The sequence below is a fragment of the Coturnix japonica genome, chromosome 8, assembly GCF_001577835.2.
Source record: "Coturnix japonica isolate 7356 chromosome 8, Coturnix japonica 2.1, whole genome shotgun sequence".
Taxonomy (NCBI): Eukaryota; Metazoa; Chordata; class Aves; order Galliformes; family Phasianidae; genus Coturnix; species Coturnix japonica.
Window position 1 is genome coordinate 6,182,293 of NC_029523.1, and position 20,752 is coordinate 6,203,044.

The 20,752-nt window shown below is 46.5% G+C and overlaps 3 protein-coding genes across 4 annotated transcripts; 1 reads left to right on the forward strand and 2 right to left on the reverse strand.

The window, feature by feature from the left end:
* Positions 1–193: 193 nt before the first annotated feature.
* On the reverse strand, positions 194–7,843 carry MGST3 (microsomal glutathione S-transferase 3). 2 transcript variants are annotated; one of them, XM_015869693.2, is made up of 6 exons: positions 7,604–7,843; positions 3,176–3,299; positions 2,493–2,566; positions 2,050–2,107; positions 1,045–1,117; positions 194–419 (listed from the first exon to the last, which is right to left on the reverse strand). In XM_015869693.2, exons 2-6 carry the CDS (start codon positions 3,290–3,292, stop codon positions 310–312), a joined length of 432 nt encoding a protein of 143 aa, XP_015725179.1. In that variant the 5' UTR covers positions 3,293–3,299; positions 7,604–7,843; the 3' UTR covers positions 194–309. The 2 variants fall into 2 exon arrangements, with proteins under 2 accessions (XP_015725179.1, XP_015725180.1); XM_015869694.2 differs by lacking the exon at positions 7,604–7,843 and adding an exon at positions 4,825–4,955.
* On the reverse strand, positions 5,898–7,597 carry LRRC52 (leucine rich repeat containing 52). The gene is made up of 2 exons (XM_015869695.2): positions 6,886–7,597; positions 5,898–6,263 (listed from the first exon to the last, which is right to left on the reverse strand). The coding sequence occupies exons 1-2, from the start codon at positions 7,511–7,513 to the stop codon at positions 6,001–6,003; spliced, it is 891 nt and encodes a 296-aa protein (XP_015725181.1). The 5' UTR covers positions 7,514–7,597; the 3' UTR covers positions 5,898–6,000.
* A 114-nt stretch (positions 7,844–7,957) lies between the features above and the next one.
* Positions 7,958–18,104, forward strand: NUF2 (NUF2 component of NDC80 kinetochore complex). The gene is made up of 13 exons (XM_015869691.2): positions 7,958–8,136; positions 8,362–8,436; positions 8,790–8,866; positions 9,510–9,571; positions 9,968–10,065; positions 10,648–10,721; positions 11,897–11,993; positions 12,747–12,809; positions 13,323–13,460; positions 13,731–13,871; positions 14,622–14,797; positions 16,301–16,436; positions 17,139–18,104. Exons 1-13 carry the CDS (start codon positions 8,005–8,007, stop codon positions 17,286–17,288), a joined length of 1,419 nt encoding a protein of 472 aa, XP_015725177.1. The 5' UTR covers positions 7,958–8,004; the 3' UTR covers positions 17,289–18,104.
* Positions 18,105–20,752: the final 2,648 nt, after the last annotated feature.

Consider the following 20,752-nt stretch of genomic DNA (forward strand, 5'->3'; position numbering starts at 1 on the left):
AAGGGTTTGAGTGTGAGTTGGGCCTGTTGCTGGATACCTTAAACAAATGGTTTAATACTTTTCATTCACCACAGTCAGAAAAGCTGGAACATCTCTGCCTACTAAGCAGGTTGCCATAGTGCCATAAAACCAAAGCCATGCTGGCTTTCTGCCCTATTTCTTTTGGTGGCCCTCTGTAACTTCAGAATGAAAATGCAGAACTGACAACTTCCTTTTATTGAATGAGGAGGAGAAAAAAAAAAGCAGGCAATGAAATGTTCTACAACAAGAAATCCTTCTGGTTTCCCACGCAGCCACGACGATGGTCACTTATTCTGGGCAGATCCAACCAAGCTGCTGGAAAGCTGAATACACACCTGCGCCCACCAGCCCAATGAGTGCAGCTGAACTAACGGCCCCCCTCATTCGATTTTTTGGGTCTGGAAAAGGACGTGTCTTTGTCAGTTCAACAGTAGTAACCAGCTTTCTCACCCAGGCTGCCCCCAGCTCTGCAGGGCTGCTCCCACCTTCCCAGCACTACCCCAAGTTAGTACGAGTGTGTTTGGCTTTCCAAGACCTTGCCCTCACCTTCAGGAAGGAAGGCTGGGACACTGCTGTGTGTGTGATAGACCAGAACCAAGGGGAGTACAAAATCAGATACCCCTTATAATTCACCCCCTGTAGTGCGGTTTGTTTCAAGTCATGGGGGAAGTAGTGGCCTAAAGAGTCAGTTGGGCTCCTTCCCCTGGGGCAGGGAACACATGTGCAGTAGTCAAAAATCCCATCAAAGTTTAGCCTATCCTGAAAATCAATGAGAGAGTAGGACCTAGAGATTAATCCAGGCACAATAGCAGCTGTGCAGCTGCCCTCTGTCTGTCTGTTATTAAAGCAGTGCCCTTACTAACAGCAGGAAACACACAATGCAGAGGTAGCAGTCTGCGGACCTGCACTGTGACTGGAAGCTTTACACTGCCTGCTTGGCAGGAACTGGAGAAAAGGGCCCAGAGATCAAAGTAGGAAGCTTTCGTTTCCAAGTAACTTCTGTACTACAGGGTAAAGACCCACCTCCTGTGTAGTATCCATGGGCATACAGGATTCTCCCAAGGATCCAGGCGACGCCGAGCCCTGTGGAAATCCGCTGGAGTAAAAGGAGAAGCATTAAAGCTCTGCAGACTTGCTGCTTGTACCTACTCAGCTGTTGGAGCAGCCCTGCTTCATGGAGGGATCACAAAATTCAGCATGGGTCCTGACCCAGATAGGAGTCAGCCTGAGAGCAGTGCATGGCTGATGGTGAAAGTCACAGTGAGTTGGATTGGAATCAATTTCATGACACCTTTGGTGCTGTGCTGCAGAGCCTTCCAAGCCCTGCTCCATTGCTGCAGGGAGGCGTATGTGTTTGCAACACCTACAGGAGGAGGACTTCCACATTGCCTCTTCATTTAGAGCTTGACGCAATGTGACTTCAGTTTGCTAGATTTACTTAGTGCTACTTCCTTCTCTTGCTGAAAAGGAATGTTCAAGAAGAACCTGATTTGTCTGTCAGTGGTGAAGAAAAAAGCTGCTGCTTTTAGTGTCTCCCATATGCGTGCCTGCTCAAAAGCTTGCTGCATCTTTTAATCATCCTCCACACACCTCCTTTGGTGGTGAAAGTGGGTGGGAAGATTGAAATGTTCCCCAGCTATTCTTATCAGGCAAACACTTCTTTAAAGTGTGCTTTTAAAAGGAGGTGAAAGGTTCCCACCCTATATAAAAACAGCTGCTGAGTAGTGCTGCAGGCATGAGAGAATCAGGCAGGGTTGTGTGGACACTCCCCACTTGCAAACTGGAGGCTGTGGATGCTTCAGTTTGTCTGCAAGGAACACTTATGGGAAGGAAAGAGGCTTATAGCTGAAGCATCAGTGGTGAAAGTACTTGTGGTTCCACTGCATTTTCAGAAGAGGGTATGGCTGTGGAATGAGATGGGGTTAGGAAACAGCCTGGCTGCCGCTAATGGGGTGAGCTTGGCTTCCTGCCTGCCCTGAGTCAGGGAGTATGTTCAGTTATGTGGACCTGCGTGCCACAGTCACTTACCGGGTGGTAGATTCCACCAGTGGCCAAGAAGAACAGGAAGGAGGGGTAAACTTCCAGTCTGAAAATAAGAAAGAAGGTTATACTTGTCTTCAAGTGGCCTGTAAAGAGAATATCTAGAAATGCAGTTGCAAACAACCCCTGCCAGGGTACTTCATGGACCTGACTGTTGTTAGTCATCATGCTCAAGAAAGCTGTGCTCTGTGCTATGGCCAGAGATTGAGGCACAAAGTGAACTGCAGCATACACAGACTTCAGCTCTAAGGCCACCCATCTGCTCTTTCCACTTTGTGCCCTGACCCACTGCTAAATACAGCCTACCACCAGCTAAACCAATTGTTCCTCCCAGTACCCCTCTGATGTACCATTGCAGCCTGGCTCCTGTTAGCAAGGTGAGCTCTCCCCGAGGAGTCTGGGGCAGTGCAGACTCTTTAAGTGGTACTCACGTGTTCTGGTGAGCACGCTGGATGCAGTTGAAAATTTTCCCATTCTCAGGATCCGTGCTGTACATGGTTGGATACTGCCAAAGAAAGCCAAGAGCAGAAGATGAGCAAGTGCAGGCAGCCTCCTCCAGCAGCACGTTGCATGTTGCACCTCTCCTCAGGGAGTGCAGTGCTGCACTGCTGCGTGGAGAACTGACTTGCTGGGGCAAGTTAGAGCCTGACTCCCTGCCCATGACCCACAGCTCCTTGTGTGAAACTGCTTTGCCCCCCTGTGCTCCACTGAGATCTCTTTGCTCCCAACATCATGTCTTCTCTGCAGAGAGAAATAGGCTGTGTGGTTTCTTGCTCATCATAGTTTTTGAAGCTGAAAGCCTTGTGATTTCAGCTGTCTCGGCTCAGTGCCAAGCATCTTATCTGCCAAACCCTGATTTCTGCCATGTGTCTGCTCCAGGCTGGAGAGCTACAAATGCCAGCTGCATCCCTACTGCACTCACACTGCGGGGCAGGAGGGGTCAGTGGGTCACCCAAAAATAAAGAGTCACCACGCTTATCTGCAGCAGTGCAGCTGAGGAAGGTGTGCTAAGCAAGGGCTGTACACCCTTCTGGGGAGGGCAGGCTGGTACTCCTCTGCACACAGGCTGGGATATCCCTGCTCCCTCTGCTTGACACTGGAAAGGGGAACTCACCTCCACATTGTACTTCTTGCGGGCCTTGCTAACGTTGACAGCAAGATGTGTCACCAAGATGAAGCCAGCAGCCCCTGTCAGGATGACAAAGCCATACTCCTTGGAGAAAACAGCCATCTTGGTGCTGTGAGAGAAAAAGAGCCTGTTACTATATCAGGGTGCGACTGGAGCTCAACACATGCAGAAGCGTGTATGTACGTGCCTGGGCCTAACAATTGCTGAGCTGTCCTAGCACAAGGACTGGCTGAAGGAAAGGCTAAACTGTCAGGGAGCTTTTACCCTTGGGTGTCTGCAGGGTGTTAAACAGCACAAACCGAGGGTTCCCTGCTTAGGTCCCGTCAGATAAGCCTTAGAATCAGCAAGTGCACATGGGCAGTAACAGAGGTCTCTAGTCTGGACTCTGGCTTAGAGGCCCCTACAGATCCCATCAGCTCTGGCTGTGTGACCACATCCCATGGCACTCCTGTCCTCACCAAAGGCTCCTCCCTTCTTGCACCTGGTCCTCAAGCTGCCCGAAATCAAGGAGAGGTGGTGGGCACCGCTGTATAACTCATCCCGCCCTGTGCTCAGGTGGGAGAGAGCAGAGCAGGTCAGTGGTTTATTTCCCCCTTCACATTCCAGGCCTGTCCTTGCCCTCAGCAGCAAGGACAAAGCCTTCTGTCTTTCCTAAAGCCATAATTTGGAATTTGATCTTTGATGCTGGTAACAAAAAGCACCATTCGGTCGCAGTAAGCAATAATCCAGGTGTTACAAAGGCACACAGTGAGCCTTTGCTCTAGTAACCTGGAGCTAAAGCAAATCGAAGTCATGGTGACTTTCAGCTCCCTGCCTGCATGCTTTGTGGCCGCTTCCTGATGCTTTTACAGCTCAGCAACCTTTGTCCACAGCTGTAAGGACTTTGCTGACAGGCACCTCTGGCCTGCATGAGCCTCAGTTCTTTATCTTCCATGCAGCAATGTCTTGGGCTGGACCCACCGAGGGACACCAGAGCATGACACAGCACAGGCTGCAAAAGTGCTCCCAGCAACAATTCTTTCCAAGTTTGCTGTACACAGAATGACAGAACGGTTTGGGTTGGAAGGGACATTTAAGATCAAGTAGTTCCAACCCCTCTGCTGCAGGAAGGGACACCTCCCACCAGACCATGTTGCTCGCAGCCCCATCCAGCCTGGGCTTGAACGCTCCACGGAGGGGGCACCCACAGCCTCGCTGGGCAACCTGTTCCAGTGTCTCACCGCATTCACAGTAAAGAATTTATTCCTCGTATCTAGTCTAAATCTACCCTCTTCCAGTTTAAAGCCATTTCCCCTCATGCTGTTGCTTTCTGCCTTTATAAAAAGCTGTAGGGTGCCAGCTGTAGGCACCCGAACCCTATAATCATACACCATCAACTATCATCACAACCGTTATTACTCAGCACAGCTAACGAAGCCCCGTTGTGCAGATCCAGCCCAGCCTTCCTCCCCAGCCTGCACAGCCCTTTGTCCCGCCTGGGGGGGTGGTGGTGGTGGTAAAGGTAGTTCCCTCGCACCGGCTCTATTTCTCCCCGCCTCACTGTGCTCAGCCATCAGCGCACCGACCTCCCGTAAGCCCCGCTATACCCGACAGCCCCGCCCGGCCCCACGGCAGCACGGCCGGCCCGCACTCACCACAGCCTGCGGCGCGGAGCAGCGCGGAGCAGCCCGGGACGCCGCGGGGCGGAGTGGGGCCGGGCCGCGCCCCCAGGCGGGGCAACTCGGGCTGCGGGGCGGGGCGGTGCTGGGGGGGGCGGACGGTTGGGAGGCGGCTTTGTGGGCGGGCAGGACGCGTTTTGCCTGCACCGTGTCGCTTCCCATCTCTGCCATGTAGGCTGTACATTATATAAAGCGCCGGCACTGCTGCCCAGAGCTGTGGGTGCCCCAGGCCTTGGATGGGCCTTGGGCAGCCAGCCCATAGGACGATCTCTTCCAACCTAAGCCATTCTGTGGTGCTAGGATTTCAGCTCTGATTCGCAGTCAGCATCCCAGCCACAGTTTAATGGCTGTACAACAGCATATTAATTTATACCATGCTTGCTACAATGCTTATTTCCCCTTTTCCTCCATCAGATCCAGCTGGTTTCGGATGAGAAGCCAATGCTTCACACGTGGAGCCACTGCACTTGTTCATGTAAGCAGATACCGCTCCTGGCAATTACCTGTGCTAGTGATACGAAGGATCTTATTTACACCTCCCTTTGTGCTGCCCTGAACGTGCAGCCCTGGGACTTGGGACAGAAACACAAGCCATCTCCACGAGCACTTGGATTGTGTGCGAGAGGTATTTCTTACATCCAATGTAAAGCCACTTTTAGGGTTATGCGACACAAGACTTGGCTCTGTAAGTGCTCATAAACCAGTGGGGGTACAGGGGGACCCAGGTGGGATCCCAGGCCCATAAGTCCTGCTCTGAACCTCTCTGTTCTGCCTATCTACTCTTAGATTCCCTATCTAGGCTGGTCTCAATGTGGCCAAAAAGGCCCTGCTGAACTCCCTGGCTGCTGCACGGTGCCAGGGTATGTCCCTATGACAAGACAGGCTGTGTGCTGGCCCTGCTTTTCCATGGGCTTGTGATAAAGCAGGAGTGTAAGCGCTGCCGGTTGCTGCACGGCACTGTCCGCACCTCTTGTGGCTCTCAAAGTCCTGAGTCTCAGTGGAAGAAGCAGCTCAGAGGTGGCACTGTGAGTAAAAGCGGAGCACAGAGATCACCTTCTCTTCTGGTTTTATTTCACTTCAAAAAAACAAACTGCATCTAAAGTTTGCCTTCAGTTCTCAGCACGGCATCCAGAAGGGCTGATAGGGCGGACACTAAGTGACTGCGTCTTTCTCCTCTTCTTCTTCTTCTTCCTCCTCCTCCTTTGAACTGTGGATTTGGTAGATGACAGCACAGATTCCAGCCAGCCAGGCCACCACAGTGCCAGCAAAGAATATGCAGAAGCCAATGAAACACAGGAAGATGTAGTCCTGCTTGTGCAGCTGGGTCTGGCAGCTGGACTGCAGCTGTACCTCTGCTGCAGGCATTTTCAAGGCATGAAGGGCTTCTGGTGTATAGCAGGTGATGTTGTCGGCGTCTGCAGAGGAAAAAAGCAAAGCAAGACTCTTTGGCCTGTGTCTATGCATTACTGAGCAAGAGTCCTGCTAGCAAAGTGATGGAGAAGCTTGCTAAGCTCCTGGAAAATGTTTTGCATGCTTCAGGTCCTTCTCCCTCCATAGCCTAGGAGAAATCAGCACTGCTTTAGGCCAAGCCACAACCTATAGCCTGCCACAATGACTGCTGTGGTGATGCCTCCATAAGGAAATAGCTCTGGATCATGGCACCGTGCTGTTTGTCTGCTGATTGAGCGCTTTTGTTTCAATATAAGAGCACCTGGAAGTCTTTTAAACACCTTCTTAAGTGACAAGGCTAAAGGGACACACCAACACCGCAGCAGCAATGAAAGATCAGAGCAGATGGAGAAGAGGCAGGACATTTAGAGAAGTAGCTTTTCCAGAGCACATCTCCCCTCAGCCAGCTCCTCATCCTTGGCACTGTGACTCACAGGCACACTGATGCCTCCTGAAGCTGCTGTGTGTGGGATTTACAGCTGACGGGCAGCACAGCCCCAATGAGCTGAAGGCAAAGAGATCAGAAGGCCCCATCCATTCCACACAGGAACAGAATGGGGAGAAGGATCCTGCTCACACAGCCCTCACCTGGAAAATGAACACTGCTCTCTGTCATCCAGGTGATGAAGTCCAAAAGGGAGCAGTTGCAGTGCCACGGGTTGGCAGAGAGCCCCAGAAGCCTCAGGTTAGGCAGGTCCTGGACGGTGCTGGCGTCTAGGAAGGTTAAACCAGTCCGGCTCACGTCCAGGTGTCTCAGCCAGGTGTTGTTGGCGAAAGCATCCTTCTCTATTGCCACAAGGTTGGGATTGTCCGAGATCTTCAGCACCACCAGGCTGAGGAGCTGCGAGAAGGTGCTGAAGGTGACCTGCGTCAGGTTGTTGAAGCTGAGATCCAGGTAGACGAGCTTAACCACACCGACGAAAGTGAAATCCAGGTCATCCCCTAAGAGGTTCTTCTGGCAGTCCAGGTACACCAGATCCGCCAGGAAGCTCAGTTCCACGGCCGGGAGATACGACACCTTGTTGGCCGCCATGATCAGCTGCCTGGTGTCCAGCGGGATGGCCGAGGGGAACTGGTGCAGCTGCCTCCCCGTGCAGTTCACCTCCAGGTAACCACAGCTGCACCCGCTGGGGCAGCTGCCACCCCCAGCCGCCGCCATCCCCATCCCCAACACAAACACGATGCTCAGGGGCCGCCATCCACCTGCAGGAGACATGGCCCGGCGCTCCCACAGCGCTCAGCCCCCAGGGCGCCGCGTTGGGCCGCTGTGGAGCCGGTTGGGACGTGCTCTACATCGGCCACTCACCTGACGGGCTGCCCGGCTGGAAGCTGAGCCCGGCTTCGCGGTTCTCTGTACGCTGAAGGCCGGCCGAGCGCCTCGTTACGGCACCGCGACTCTGAGGGGCTCTGCGGCCAACCTGGAATACCCGAGTATTTCGGCCTCACTGACGCCCAGCCCCGCCTGCCCGCTGCGGGCCGGGAGCTGCCACACAGCGGCGGGCGCGAAGCCCCAACCCAGCAGCCGCCACCCTTCCCGCCACTCCCCACAGCCGCCCCCGCCCCTAACGGATAACGGCCGGCAGGGGGAGGGGCCTGATAAACCACGCTCCCCTCCCGCCAGCGCCGCCGCTGATTGGCTGGCGAGGGGAGCGCGCGTGACGCGAGGCGGGTGCCCGCCAGATTGAAGCGGCGCGCGGGGCGGCTGTTATGGCCGCCATGGAGGCGTTGACTTTCCCCCGCTACAGCCCGGATGATATCGTCGCTTATCTCCGCAGCCATGTCCTGGTGGGAGCCGAAGCTCGTAACCTCACCAAGGCCGACCTGTTTGCCAACATCAAGGTGCGTGGGGGCCCCGCTGTGCTGTGGGACCAAGCGGCACCGTGCTACGGCACTGCTATATTAGCTACCACAGCTGCTTGTTGCTCCTTTAGCTGTAGTATAAGGCACTAATACCTTAATGAGCCGCGAGTTTTTCTCTATACCTTGATGAAATAATTGCTCCTCACGTGTTAGAAGGCTTTGGTGCCCTCATTGATGCTGATTTATGCCCTTTGCTTCCCGCAGCCTGAAGTTTTGCACATGATTTTCATAAGGATTCTGCAGAAGGTGTATGGGATCCGCCTGGAGCACTTCTATATGGTATGTGTGTGCTTTGATGCTGAGCAGAATGCCTTAGAATCAAGGGATTTGCAATCAAGAGGAGCTCACTGCTATGGCAGGAGTCTTCTCCTTCTATGGACCCCTCTCTGATATGCTGCAGGTGCCAGCGATACATTGTAAGGCCTATGAGTGAGGCTATTGAGTTTGGATGCTTGTAATGCAGTTCTTTATATTACTGTTGGCTCTTTTTTGTCTTGGCCAGCCATTATTGATACTGAAAATAATCTAACTTGATAGCATCCTTCTGCCCCTGACTTGTGTTCACCATAGATGGGGAGACAATCCTCATCTAACTTAATGGCTGTGGGAACAAACCTGTGTTTTCTTTTCAGATGCCAGTCAACGTTGACATAGTGTATCCACAGATATTTGAAGGCTTTCTACCCGTCTGTAATCTGTATATTCATATGTAAGTACATGATAGCTCGTGTAAATGGAATGTTTATGGGGAGTTACTAGAAGCAGTGGGGCTCTGGTGGTTGGCAGTTCCACTGCTTGTTGTCTTTGAGCAAAACAAAGTCTTTAGGTGAACAGGAGGCAGCAGTGTGGTAATGAGGTTTAATTCCAAGTAGGCAAAATGGGTGTGTTAGGAGGTAAGATATAGTTGAGCTGCGTGGAGGGTAATCTTAGTTTAAAAACAAAGTAAAACAACAAAAAATACCAGTCCTTTTAATGGGTTGAAGTTCATCAGAAGGTTCTTAGGTACTTATCTGAGTTCTGTTCAGATGTATCTGTTGAAGTGATGTGAGCACTACACTTGTAACTTTGGATTTGTTACAGTGGGAGAATCGACTCCCTCAGTTAAGTGAAGGAATCTCTTAAGCTGCTCTGCAGGTGAGTATTTATAGAAATCCAAAGAGATGCTGTAATAATGCAGGTTTTTAATGCTGATCTGCACAGCAGTCCTACTGTATTATTCTTCCGAGGCTTATTGTTGCTTGCTGTGCATGTGCTGTGCAATGAGAGGCCATTATCTGGTGTTAGTCTATGTATATAGTGCAAAAACTGAGCCATAATCACTGACAATAAGGTGGTGTTTTGTTTCTTTGCAGGGAGCGCTTCCTTCCAGTGTGCCGAGTGAATGACTTTCAGATTTCTGATGTTATAAATCCAAGTAAGGAGATGCACTGTGAGCCTTGTCTTTCCTGGGCTGGTGGCCATTGCTTGCAATCTTTTTGCCCATGTGGCATAGTCAGGTGGGCAGCTATAATGGAGATCTGTCCCTGGCCACCAGCTACTCATCTGACCTTAAAGATGATCTTTAGACAAGCTGGTTCTAATGAACATTTCTCTATCTATCTCCTTTTGTAGGCTAACCCAGTGAGGCTGTGTTTTATTAATCTATTAAGTGCCATTTTCTTACTGTGTTAAATAGCATAAGATTGCTGAGAGCCTGTAAGCTCATAGCTTGTTTTTCTTGCAGCCTGAATCATGCTTTGCCCAGTTTTCTATAAGCAATTGCAATGCATGCAGTGACAGGAGTAGTGATGGTTTGTACCTTCCATTTCAGAGGCAAAGAGGACATCTCGCTTCTTGAGTGGCATTCTCAACTTTGTACACTTCAGAGAATGCCGGCGTGAGGCCTATTTGGAGCTGCAGCTGGGCTATGTAAGTCTGGGTGCTGTGATGCACTGTATATACACTGAAGTATATTTAATACTAACCTACAGTTGGCATCATAAAGGTTGTGTTTCTTCAACAGCATCATAAAGCAATGTGAGGATCTTCAGTATAGCCAAGTAATACAAGCAGGTATCCATTTGCTAAAAGTTCTTGTACAGCTACATCAAGCAAACACAACTACTGTAAATGGCTCCATGTAGAACTTTGTAATACCCTTAAGGAAAGATGTCAGTTGAGAAAAGTGAGTGGCTGGGCTTGTTGACATCGTAGAGGTTTCTGCTTGGTACCATGGCTGAGTTACTACTTAAGCTGTCAGCTGAGCTTTTTTTTCCAGTAACTTATTTGGTAGTTCAGCCTTGTAAGTGAAGGTTTGACACCTCCAGTTGTTTGGAGGAAATATAGATGTAGTGATTGTTGGGCTGAAGCTGGAACCGCAGGTGGTTTCTCTCTGAATATCTCAGTAGTTCAGGGACTGTGGATGTGATGTGAAATGATGAAGAGTTCTCTCATAGAACTCGAGAGAAACTACTCCTCTAAAACAAACATTTCTGAATGTTTAACTTGCAGAAATCTGCTATGGAGAAACGCCAGCAACTGGAGACAGCGAATCAGGAGTTAGAAATGAAGCTGGAGAAGCTAAAGTGAGTATGAGGACTGAAGGTCCCAGGATCTTTTCATCTGATGCAGACGAAGTTCCTTTTAGTCTATAAGAGATGTGTCTGTGTTCAGTAATATGATTTTTTTCTTCATTTTTTTGTTTTTGGTTTGACAAATGCCATAGATAACAGCATCTAAGTGTGTGGATGCAATAGATCAAGACACTGACTGATCTTTGTTAATAGCAATGGAATTCATAGCCTGCTTTATTCTTTCATCTGACTCGCTTCTCCATTTTGAACCTTCACCACATGCACTCACGTGTATTATTACTTGCTTTTCAAGGGAGAAAAACATTTCTATGCTCAAATTGACTTCTCCTTTGGCACTTGTTTAACTTTGCTGCTGGTTAGTCTCCTTGGGAAATAAAACAGAGAGTATAGAAATATGTTGGCTCTGTTGCACTTACAGAAGTAGTTCTGATGGTGTTAGGCTAGAAATGTTGCTGGCAGGAAACAACAGTGTGGCTTAGGGACTGCGTAGTTGCTTTGAGAAGATACTCTGGTTTGGGACTAAAGTGAGATTTGATGTTACGTTTTGTTTTCAGTGATAGGTCTTTATTGCTTATGTAGCTCTAGGAAGTTAATATTTAATTTAATGGATGGGTGAAGTTGCATTCCTCGGTTCTTTGACACGTTTACCCCATTCTGTTTCAGGTAGTTTAGCTGTACTCCCTACATCTTCGTGCCATTAAGTTTTGTTTTGCTTGTAGGTAATAAGTTGAAAAGATGGCTAGTTCCCAAGGTTGCTTTCAAAACTGAAAGCTTCTTTGTTAACTGCTCTCAGTTTGTGCAAGGCAGGAGGTTCTCTAGATAGCTATAGTCCCATCTCAATACAAACTGTTCCTCTGGCATGTGATAATGTGCAGATTTCATACTTCCAAGCAAAGTTGGTGGAAGTATTCTTTCATGCTCGTTTCTATTTAATGTTATCATGTCCTACCTTAAGCCTGTACTACTTATTTCTGCAATAGCTATTTAGATGATGTTTTGCCTACAAAGCCTTATAAGCCAAGGGAAATAAGCTGTGTTAATTTGAGACTGTTTTGACCTGATCCACGATGTTGCTGGCTGTAAAGCCTTTGGAGAAAGAGACTGTTTCATCTGCTGTACTCTCACCTGACTGTGATGATACTGAAACTGTCCATTTTTTTGCTTAGCACTGTTCCAGTTGAACAGCAAGCAGAGTTCAAGCAGCTGTCAGATGACATTCAAGAACTGGAGCAACTTCTAAGCCATGACTATCGTCGGAAAGCAGTATGATCTCTTTGTATATTTCTCTGAACTGGTGCCAGGGCTTCTGATCATAGATGTGTTTTACATTATTTCTGTTCCTTGTCTTGTACTCCTCCAGAGAATAAAGAAGGGTGTTCAGATTTAAATCATAAATGGTTATTGCAATACTAAGTCCTGTCCTGTCCCTAGCATTACCTGTAAGGAATGTGAAACATGCCTTAAATCAGATTTAGAGAGCACAACAATGTATTTGACTCTTTCTTTTTGTATTATGTTATTGCCATGACTTGGAAGATCCACATATTGTTCTCTAAGTGTTTTTTTTTCTCTTCCTCCTGAATTTTAAGAATGAGAACCAGAGATGAGCCATGGCAGGTGACAAGAGGCCTTAGAAAGGTCACCCAATGGAATGGCAAGAAAAGCAGCAGGGTTGATCATAAAATGGGATAATTTCCCACCAGTGGCAGCTTGCCCTTAAGATCTCATAGGTAACCACTTTAGCTGTGTTGGAGAGAGAAAAAGAATGTGGTTAGGTATTTTTTTTGGGGGGGGGATGTTACTTTAAGTCAAGTGTCTGCCATGAATACTGTTGACCACGAGCCTGACTTCTGTAGTTCGGGGGCCTTGTGTTAGTGCAATTAGACTGCAATTCTGTATTCTAGTCTTGCTGCTCTGAAGAAACAATCAGTGAGATCTCTCTTACATGTCTTATAGAGGGACAAAGGAGGTAGCAGCTGTAAAGATGTTTATTTCAAGGTTTTTCTTTTTTCCTAGGCAGCACTGCAAGAAGTGATTTCACAAAAGAAGGCAGATATTACAGAGAGGACCCGAAAACTGGTAAGTGAAGCTCTGTGTAGGCTGTGGTTTATTAATTCAATTAATAGATGATCTTTGTATGGTTAGATTATTCTTGAAGCTAGTTAATATTCATATGATTACTAGTTGTGAGTTTTATCTTTCAAGAACTGCTTCGCTTTCATTCTAGGGGAAGTGTTGCTCTTTTATGTGAGCATCACAGCTGGTTTTGAAACCTACAGTGACTGCCTGAGTTGCTCTAGTTGAGGAGTTCTAAAGGAGAGAGCTGCTTAGTATGTGTATTAGCTGGCAGGTGTTCTGTGAAGCAGAACTTCTGTACTTCACTTCTCTGTACCACTGAGTGTGCTTGGGGAGCAAAGTGGACTATTAATTGTTTTGAGAATGATGTTCACAGGGATTTGTTTAATGGACTTCCTAAGAAGGAATGACTTAAAGAATCTGTCTGGTCATGAGATCATACAAATCATGTGTCGCAATTCCTCTTTACAATTGGCAACTTGGATGACCAAAAGTTTTTTTTGTCCTTGTAACTAGAATGAACTTAAAGTAACATTGGCTACTTTGAAAGAAGAACAAGAGCAGCTGAAATCAAAAATTGTGGAGAGTCCAGAAGAACTGAAGAATTATAAGGAATTAATGAAAGAGACTGTTAAGAAACTCAAGAAATCCAAGGTGAGATGTTTTTCTTTTCCTCATATGAGGAGGTATTAAACTTTAAAGTGCATCTTATTGAACTTCTATTGTTTTAAACTAGTTTTTGAGTAACTCATACTTAATGATCATCTATTTCCACACTCCCCTGTGTCATAGGCAAGGACAACTTCCACTGGACCAGGTTGTCCAGATACTAACAAGAAAGAAATGGGCATAAGTCAATGTACACAATGCTATGTTGACTGTGACTGCTGAACTCTCCCATTGATACCTTTTTTCTTTTTAAAGCAAGAGGTTATTGAGAAATACGAAAGTTATCGAGACCTGGTTGAAGTTCTGCCGTCGTGCCAATTGGAGGTGCAGTTATATCAGAAGAAGATGGAAAGACAGGCAGCAAATGTGGAAAGACTGGCCAGTGTATTATCAGAGGTTTGTATTGCCCAAATGAAACTTGGTTAGGAAGATCTCTAATGTCAGTCCAAGTGATTATCAGTAAACATATGCTCTCTTCTCCCTTCTGCCCACAAAAGAAAGAATTTAGATAACTTTAAAGCCTCATTCTGAAAACACCAGTAAAACGTAGCTGCTGTTTTGCTGGGTGTCACTGATGTCCTATTGACCACTTTTATTAGTCACAGGCTTTGTTGCCATAGAGACCTGACCTAAAATTGTTGCTTTTGGGTTGATAGCAGGAAATGCTGGAATTGGAATGGAAGTGAGATCTGTTTTCTTCTGCATATAAAGCTGAAACTACAGCAAAAAAACTGTTACTTCAAGATTGCTTCATCTCTAAAGGTTTTAGTTTATTGATGTTACTAAACTAAACTTCTGGTGAGGTGCTGGTCACAAAGAACCTTGCTAGTTACTACCAAATTGTGAGAATGCAGTTATTAGAGCATTTAGGAAAACAACAGCATAGTCTTCTAGGGTTTTTGTATGACATCTTTCATAAGACCATGGCCTAAGAGCTACAACAGAACTCACAGTAGCTTCTAAGAATGATACAAATAACTACTTGTTCATTCAGATGTATTTCTAATTAGGTAAACTGCGATATGGCAAGGAGAGCTGGTCAGCTATCAGATCTTTAAAAAGCAGGAAGACTGTTTTAATCTTAGGGAACTAATAGCATGGCATATCATTCTGATTATTTTCCCCCGCTTTAATTTATTTCAATAGGTCAGAAATCTGGAAGACCAGCTTGAGAGTGCTCAAATAGAGCTGAAAAAAGGGAAGACAGATGAAATGTCCCTGAAGAGACTGGTCACTGCAAAACATGAGAGGCTGTCTACAGCTGACATAAGGATAAAAAAGAAGCATGAAGATGTCGAGCAATATAAGCACACTGTATTTGAGTAAGGATGTGCTGATGTTTCTGCTTGATGCTGCTTTATGTCTTTGTTATGTGCTACCAGCGTTCGTGCCTGGTACAAACATGTAGCTTAGCACTAAGAGGAAAATGAGTGATGTGGGATAGCTTGGTATGAAGACCAGTAGTGCTGCAGGCAGGGACTTGGGGTCTCAAATCAATAATTGCAATGTGACTTGACAGCAATTCTTTTATTGGATCGCTAATTTAATTTATAATGCTTATTCTTGATTCTTTTATCTTCTTAAAGAGAATGTCACATTGGGATAATTTTCTAACTTATCAGACTTCAACAAAGCCCCATTTGCCTTTCATGAATTTTTCATAATTTCCCTTGCCACTTTTGCTCATTATCAAAGATGTTCAAGACCCATGGGGAAATGGGGCTCGTATCTCAGAGGAGCATTACCCTGACATGATGCTTCTAAAACAAAAGGAAAAGTGTCATTTGATCAAAGCCTCTTAGCCCTTATCCCTTTCTACTGTATGCTAAAGGCAGGTTGCAGAGCAGTGTTTACAGCACAGCAGTCACTTCTGCAGTAGCAAAGTGTGGTGTTGTAAGGTCACGGCTTCCCTGATGCTCAATGTGCTGAACTGTGGTAGAGAAAGCTCATTATGTAACGCTTTTGTACACTAATAGGAAAAGGGATGTGGAAAATTATTGGCTGGGGTGGCTTAAATAAGGTGGAAGAAAGGTGGTTTTTTTTCCCCCACATCAGTGGGAGTGGAGTTTAAGTCTCCATTGTGCAGAAAGGCAGCAACGTTCCTGGGCTTCAGCTCTTCATGTAGGGCGTTGTATCAGCTAAAGGGAGATAGGAAGGAAAAGTAGCTTTTAATTAAAGAATGAAAATAATAGTCTACCACTCCTCTGTACTAAATGTTGCTGCCAATTTATCTGTTTCTAATACATTAGATATTTCCCTTGAGTGTTTAAATTAGATGCTTTGATAAGAAAGAGGGAAAGGGAGGTTGCCTTGATTTGAAAACAAGTTTCCACTGGTGAGTAAGAAAATGTGTCCTCACTGTTCCCTTGAGGTAGAAAACTATAGATATGCTTTCACTAAGTTTGAATGATTTCAACCCAATCTTCACAGAAAGCAGCTGCTACAGTTCCAACTGTAATTATTGTGCAAATGCTCACTGTAAAGTGTTAAGTGTTTTCTGCTGATCTCCTGTTCCCACAGTAACGCTGCTGATTACATGGCAGCTTACAGCTGGAGCTGGCTAAATTCACCTGCAAGCTTGGGAGGCTTTGGAAATAACATTCACAGGGGGATGGAATATGGGGATCTGAGGCTGAGAAGAATGTGACTTGCAGTTGTGCTCAAACACCAAATGCAGCTGTGTTGTTTTTCAAACTCCTACATTGGGTCCTAGGCCTGTGCTGGCCTTCAGCCCAGGCTCTCTACTCACATCTGGGGGGGGACTAAGCTTAATCTGGAATTCATTGAATGTTTCATTACTAATTTTCTTTTACTCCCTCCTTTAGGTATTTTAACAGGGTTCAGGAAAAGAGGGGTGCTGTGTATGATAAAGTGACAGCGATTCAGAAGGAAATCCAGCAGACAAGGTTCAAAATCCAGCAACTGACTGAGAATGCTGAAAAAGAAGAAATGAAAGCTAAAGTGAGTTGTGTAGGGCTAGTTTATTTATCTTCTAAAGGAAATCTGTTTGGTCTGAAAACTGATATCCAGCTTGGTCTGTGCAGATAAAAACAGTTCTTATCAGCCTTAAAAACAAGCGGAGCAGGTGTTGGTTTGGCTAGTGGGACAGAGAGCACTTATGTCTTTCTGTGTGTGTCTGTAGCAGATACAATGCTAGTTTCAGTGATGTCTGTTTCTTTATAGCAACACTTCCAGTTCTGAGCAGTCTGATTTTTATTCATATTCATTCTCTTGGGCCCTTGGGACCTATTCCTTGAGGTCTTACCTTCATGCTGTAGTGACAAGCTATGCTGTAAACTCTTGACAGCCTCCCTCAAATACAGGAACATTTGCTGTGTTGCAAACCTGTTTCTTCTCAGTTTCAGGAGAGAGGGTTGTCCAGGTCAAGTCTAGAAAGGCAGAAATCCTGGTGGGCTAGGAGTAAGGGATGGCAGTCAGAATGTAGCAGCATCTTCTATTTGTTGTACAACAGATGGTAATACTGGGATTTTGCTTGTGGCTGCTCTTGCTCTTAGGACATTCTGTAACTTTCCTGTATGCCAAGGAAGCAATAACACTGAAACTGCATGAGATTTTTCTCGCTTATGGCTTATGCTTTAAGGGTTTAACTTTTCTGATGGAGTTGTGTGTGGTTTCTTTTTCTGTTTCATTTGACCTTCCTAGGAGATATACCAAAACCTGAAGGCTGGACTGGAGAAGCGTCACGATTCTCTCATAAAGATAGCAAAGAATTATGCAGCCTCAAGAGAAGATAAAATTGCTGAACTGCAGAAGGGACTGCTTAGAGTTCAGAGTCCTGGAAGTACTTCTTAGACCCGCCTTCATGTGTATTCCACTTCTGTTTATCTTCGTATCTGAAATCAACTTGTGCTTTGTGTGAGATGGAGGATTATTCCAGGCCAAAACCAGCTTTCTCAAAAACCATGACAGAACGTATTTAACTTTCTAGACAGATCGTGGTGTTTGTAGCTTGCTTTTTGGGGGTAAGAAAGTGCTCAGTTTAGCCTGTCTGTATGGTTTTGGCCGGTACCTGATTTTAGCAGTGATAATGTAAGCCTTGCTAACACCTGATTGTTTGGTATTTAGACAAAATTCCACTTTTTCAAGAAATTATCTTAGCAATGTTGATGTCGGATGACCTGGCACTTTGGGCCAGCTTGAATGGACATAGTGCTCAAGATAAGGCAATAATAGCTGGTATTTTACTGCTGAGACTGAATTAGAATTAAATACTTATGGAGGTTCCATGTAAATACCAACTTTCCTGGTCACGAATGTTGGTGACTGGTAAACCCTTAAGGGTACAACTTTAGAGGTATAATGGTGTTAATTAGATGCTAGAACTCATTTCTGCTCTGGGTGGTATTGGATCCTCATGTGTTAAGTCCATGTCTGGGTGCTTTAAAAAACAGACAAACCCCCAGACTAAATGAGTATCTGTAGCTTAACTTATGATGGCACTTAGTTTGCCACAGTGTTTTGAGAATGCTTTTCAGTTGTTTCAAGTAATGTCCATTTTTAAAGTAGATGACATAAGGATATTTAACCCTATTGCTCTGTTATGCTTTTTCTCCTCCCTGCTCTCTCAGCTGACTCTGAAATAAAACTTGGTTTGTACATTTGTAGGAATGTGAACTACTGGAGTTTTCCCCTCATGAAGAGGAGAGATTTCAAGGTGTACACAGAGCCTAAGACAAACCCTCTTCACTCACTGCAGCCCAAGCAAGCCAAAAGGTTAAAAACCCATGCTGTACCATGCTACGTATAGGCCTGTATAGCCCAGAGATTAGGAACGTGCAGGGCAAAGTAACTGCAAGGTTCTGGTTTTTGCTCTCAGAGGTTTCCTGACAGCAGATGTTGAGTAAAATAAAAGGCTGCAACTCATGGAGAAACAAAACTACTGGTTTCCAGGGACAGGTTTATGTATTTCCAGTAGGCTCTTGTGCCTTCAGAGGGGCTTGTCTAGTTGTACCCAAAGTACCTATAAGCAAAACATAACCAAAGCTATTCTTTATCCAGAGATAAGTGATTCCCAGCTGTGGAGCTACTTGCTGCCTTTCCAGAGCTAATACTCATCTTGAACCATACAGCAAGGCAGTGGGGGGGAGGGGGACAGTTCTAGAGTGACCTGAATAGCAGTGGAGGAAGAATGGCTTTGCTAAGGCACTACAGCTCAATCTCCCTCAAGAGGGCAGTGACATTCAAAGATCTTTTTTGCTTGTTTCTTTTAGCAGTATATCTGCCTCAATGCCTATAACCTTCTGCCGAGGCCTAAATCAAGCCTGCAGAACTCCTTAATTCCACACTAGTCTTTTAAAATAAGCAAATAAATAGACAGAAAATTATTGTGAAGCTGCCAGAAGAAACTAGACGGGTTAGACTTAGTGCAATGAGACCTATGTAGACCCTTCGAGGCCATTTGGTCCCACTGCTCTGCACTGAGCAGGGACACCCTCAGCTCCATCAGTGCTCACAGCCCATCCAGCCTGACCTTGTCTTTCTGCATTTCTGCAAGGATGGGGTTCCCACAGCTCTCTAGGCAGCCTGTGCCACTGCCTCACTGTCCCTGTTGTAATAAACTTCCTCCTTATATCCAGCCTAAATCTCTGCTCCTTTAGTTTGAAACCATTTCCCCCTGTCCCATCGCAGCAGACCCTAAAGTGTCCATCCCATCTTTCTTACAGCCCCTGTAGCTACTGACAGGCTGCTCTCAGGTCTCGGCCGCGTGGTGGCGCTGTCGGCGCAGGGAGTTCAGTCTCAGGGACTACAGCTGTGTGATGCACTAAGTGGGTAAGGACGGTGCTTGTGTCTGAGGATTGGCCCTTTCTGCTGCCGAAAAAAGAGCTGGCCTGGAGAAAGGACCTAAATAAAGCTCTGTGGGAAGACCTGCATCGCTTTCTAGAGCTTAAACGGGGAAATCCCATTACTTTTTAGGGTCTGTACTGATGTCTCGCAAAGTAGAGACCAAGTTTTCAGCTCTTGTGTGATTTGGGGGATTGGATCAGGCTCCCCCATGCTTTGTTTACCACCTGATGTCATTTCTGCTTCTGTGGGTGCCCATGAACCCGAATCAGGGTTGGCTCACTGTGTTGTGTAGCTATAATGGTCTGAGATGGTCTTTGCCATCAAGTGCTGACAGCTCAAAAGGGGCAGAATGACAGGTAAGTTTCAGTGGCCCTTCTAAGCTGTCACTGATTTCACTGCCTCTGCAATTCTTTGCAAGTCTGTGCTGGCAATGCTGACTTCTCACCAGGTATTTCCCTTGATAAGAACCCACCCAACCTTGCATTCCTTGCTTTGATGCAGTTGTCTGACCCTACTGCAAATGCTAAGCCCGCTTCTAGGGATTGTATGTTGCTTGTTAAGTTTGATCCTGTTTTCTATATGGGGAAACTTCAGGGCAGTTATTGCAACTTGGGAGGCAGCATCTGCAGTGCCCAAAGTGGAATGGGTCCTTGCAGATGCTAAAACACAATGGGCTGGGTTCACATCCCTCACGCTGGGAGAAGGGAGGTTGTAGATGTGGGTTCTCCTTGGATGAAGCCCAGGAAGGAGGCCAGTGTTTGTGGGAAATAAAGTCCCTGCAAACAAAAGCAGGGAAAACCCAGTTTATGTTGAGGTTTCCATAGCAATGCAATACTTTTCCTGGAAATCTCAAATGATGAGATGTAATCTATGTGCTGTTTAACTCTTGCGTGCAAAGCAGTCTCCTTTCTCAGCTTGCCTGCAGCCCTTCCTTGCATCCTTCCCCCAGCAATGAGTGCACTGCCACTGCCTGAAGGTTCCTGTAGGTGTTTGGAGGGTTCATCAATACATCCTGACTTCACTTTGTATCTAGCAGGGCCTCAGTTAAAGGGAATGAGCACCCACAGGAGCTGGGTGCGATGCAGGGTGTTGGTACAAGCCTTTACTATTGCTATGAGCTTGATGTTATTGTGGCCAGCTGATGAATTTGCAAGCAGGATGTGGTACTAAGCTGATGGCAGCATCTCAGAGCTCCCATCTGATGGCAACGACTGGTTAAAAACCAGTAGGCCATGTATATATGAGCAGATAAGAAGCAGTGCTTAAACCATCACCTCTTACTGAGCCACCCCCACGTCTCCCACCTCCTCTCCTTCCTAACAGCCACCTGTTCAACTCCTGACCTGTTTGTAAAGCTCTGCACGCCATCTATCAGAGGGATACGCGCTTACTGGCTTCTGTTCCGTGGGCATTAAGTAAATTATTTCTTTAAGATCATATGGCAGATCTATAATTAATTAAACCCTCCATGA

What these genes read in the sequence shown, in the direction of transcription:
- MGST3 (XM_015869693.2), bottom strand. Translation starts at nt 3,292, where the DNA reads ATGGCTGTTTTCTCCAAGGAGTATGGCTTTGTCATCCTGACAGGGGCT. An exon ending in CAGCGTGCTCACCAGAACAC is followed by an intron (nt 2,108 to 2,492) that starts GTGAGTACCACT and finishes TCTTATTTTCAG; the next exon opens with ACTGGAAGTTTACCCCTCCT. An exon ending in CCATGGATACTACACAGGAG is followed by an intron (nt 420 to 1,044) that starts GTGGGTCTTTAC and finishes GTCCTTTTCCAG; the next exon opens with ACCCAAAAAATCGAATGAGG.
- LRRC52 (XM_015869695.2), bottom strand. Translation starts at nt 7,513, where the DNA reads ATGTCTCCTGCAGGTGGATGGCGGCCCCTGAGCATCGTGTTTGTGTTG. An exon ending in GAGCAGTGTTCATTTTCCAG is followed by an intron (nt 6,264 to 6,885) that starts GTGAGGGCTGTG and finishes TTTCCTCTGCAG; the next exon opens with ACGCCGACAACATCACCTGC.
- NUF2 (XM_015869691.2), top strand. Translation starts at nt 8,005, where the DNA reads ATGGCCGCCATGGAGGCGTTGACTTTCCCCCGCTACAGCCCGGATGAT. An exon ending in GCCTGGAGCACTTCTATATG is followed by an intron (nt 8,437 to 8,789) that starts GTATGTGTGTGC and finishes TTTTCTTTTCAG; the next exon opens with ATGCCAGTCAACGTTGACAT. An exon ending in TGGCCAGTGTATTATCAGAG is followed by an intron (nt 13,872 to 14,621) that starts GTTTGTATTGCC and finishes TTATTTCAATAG; the next exon opens with GTCAGAAATCTGGAAGACCA.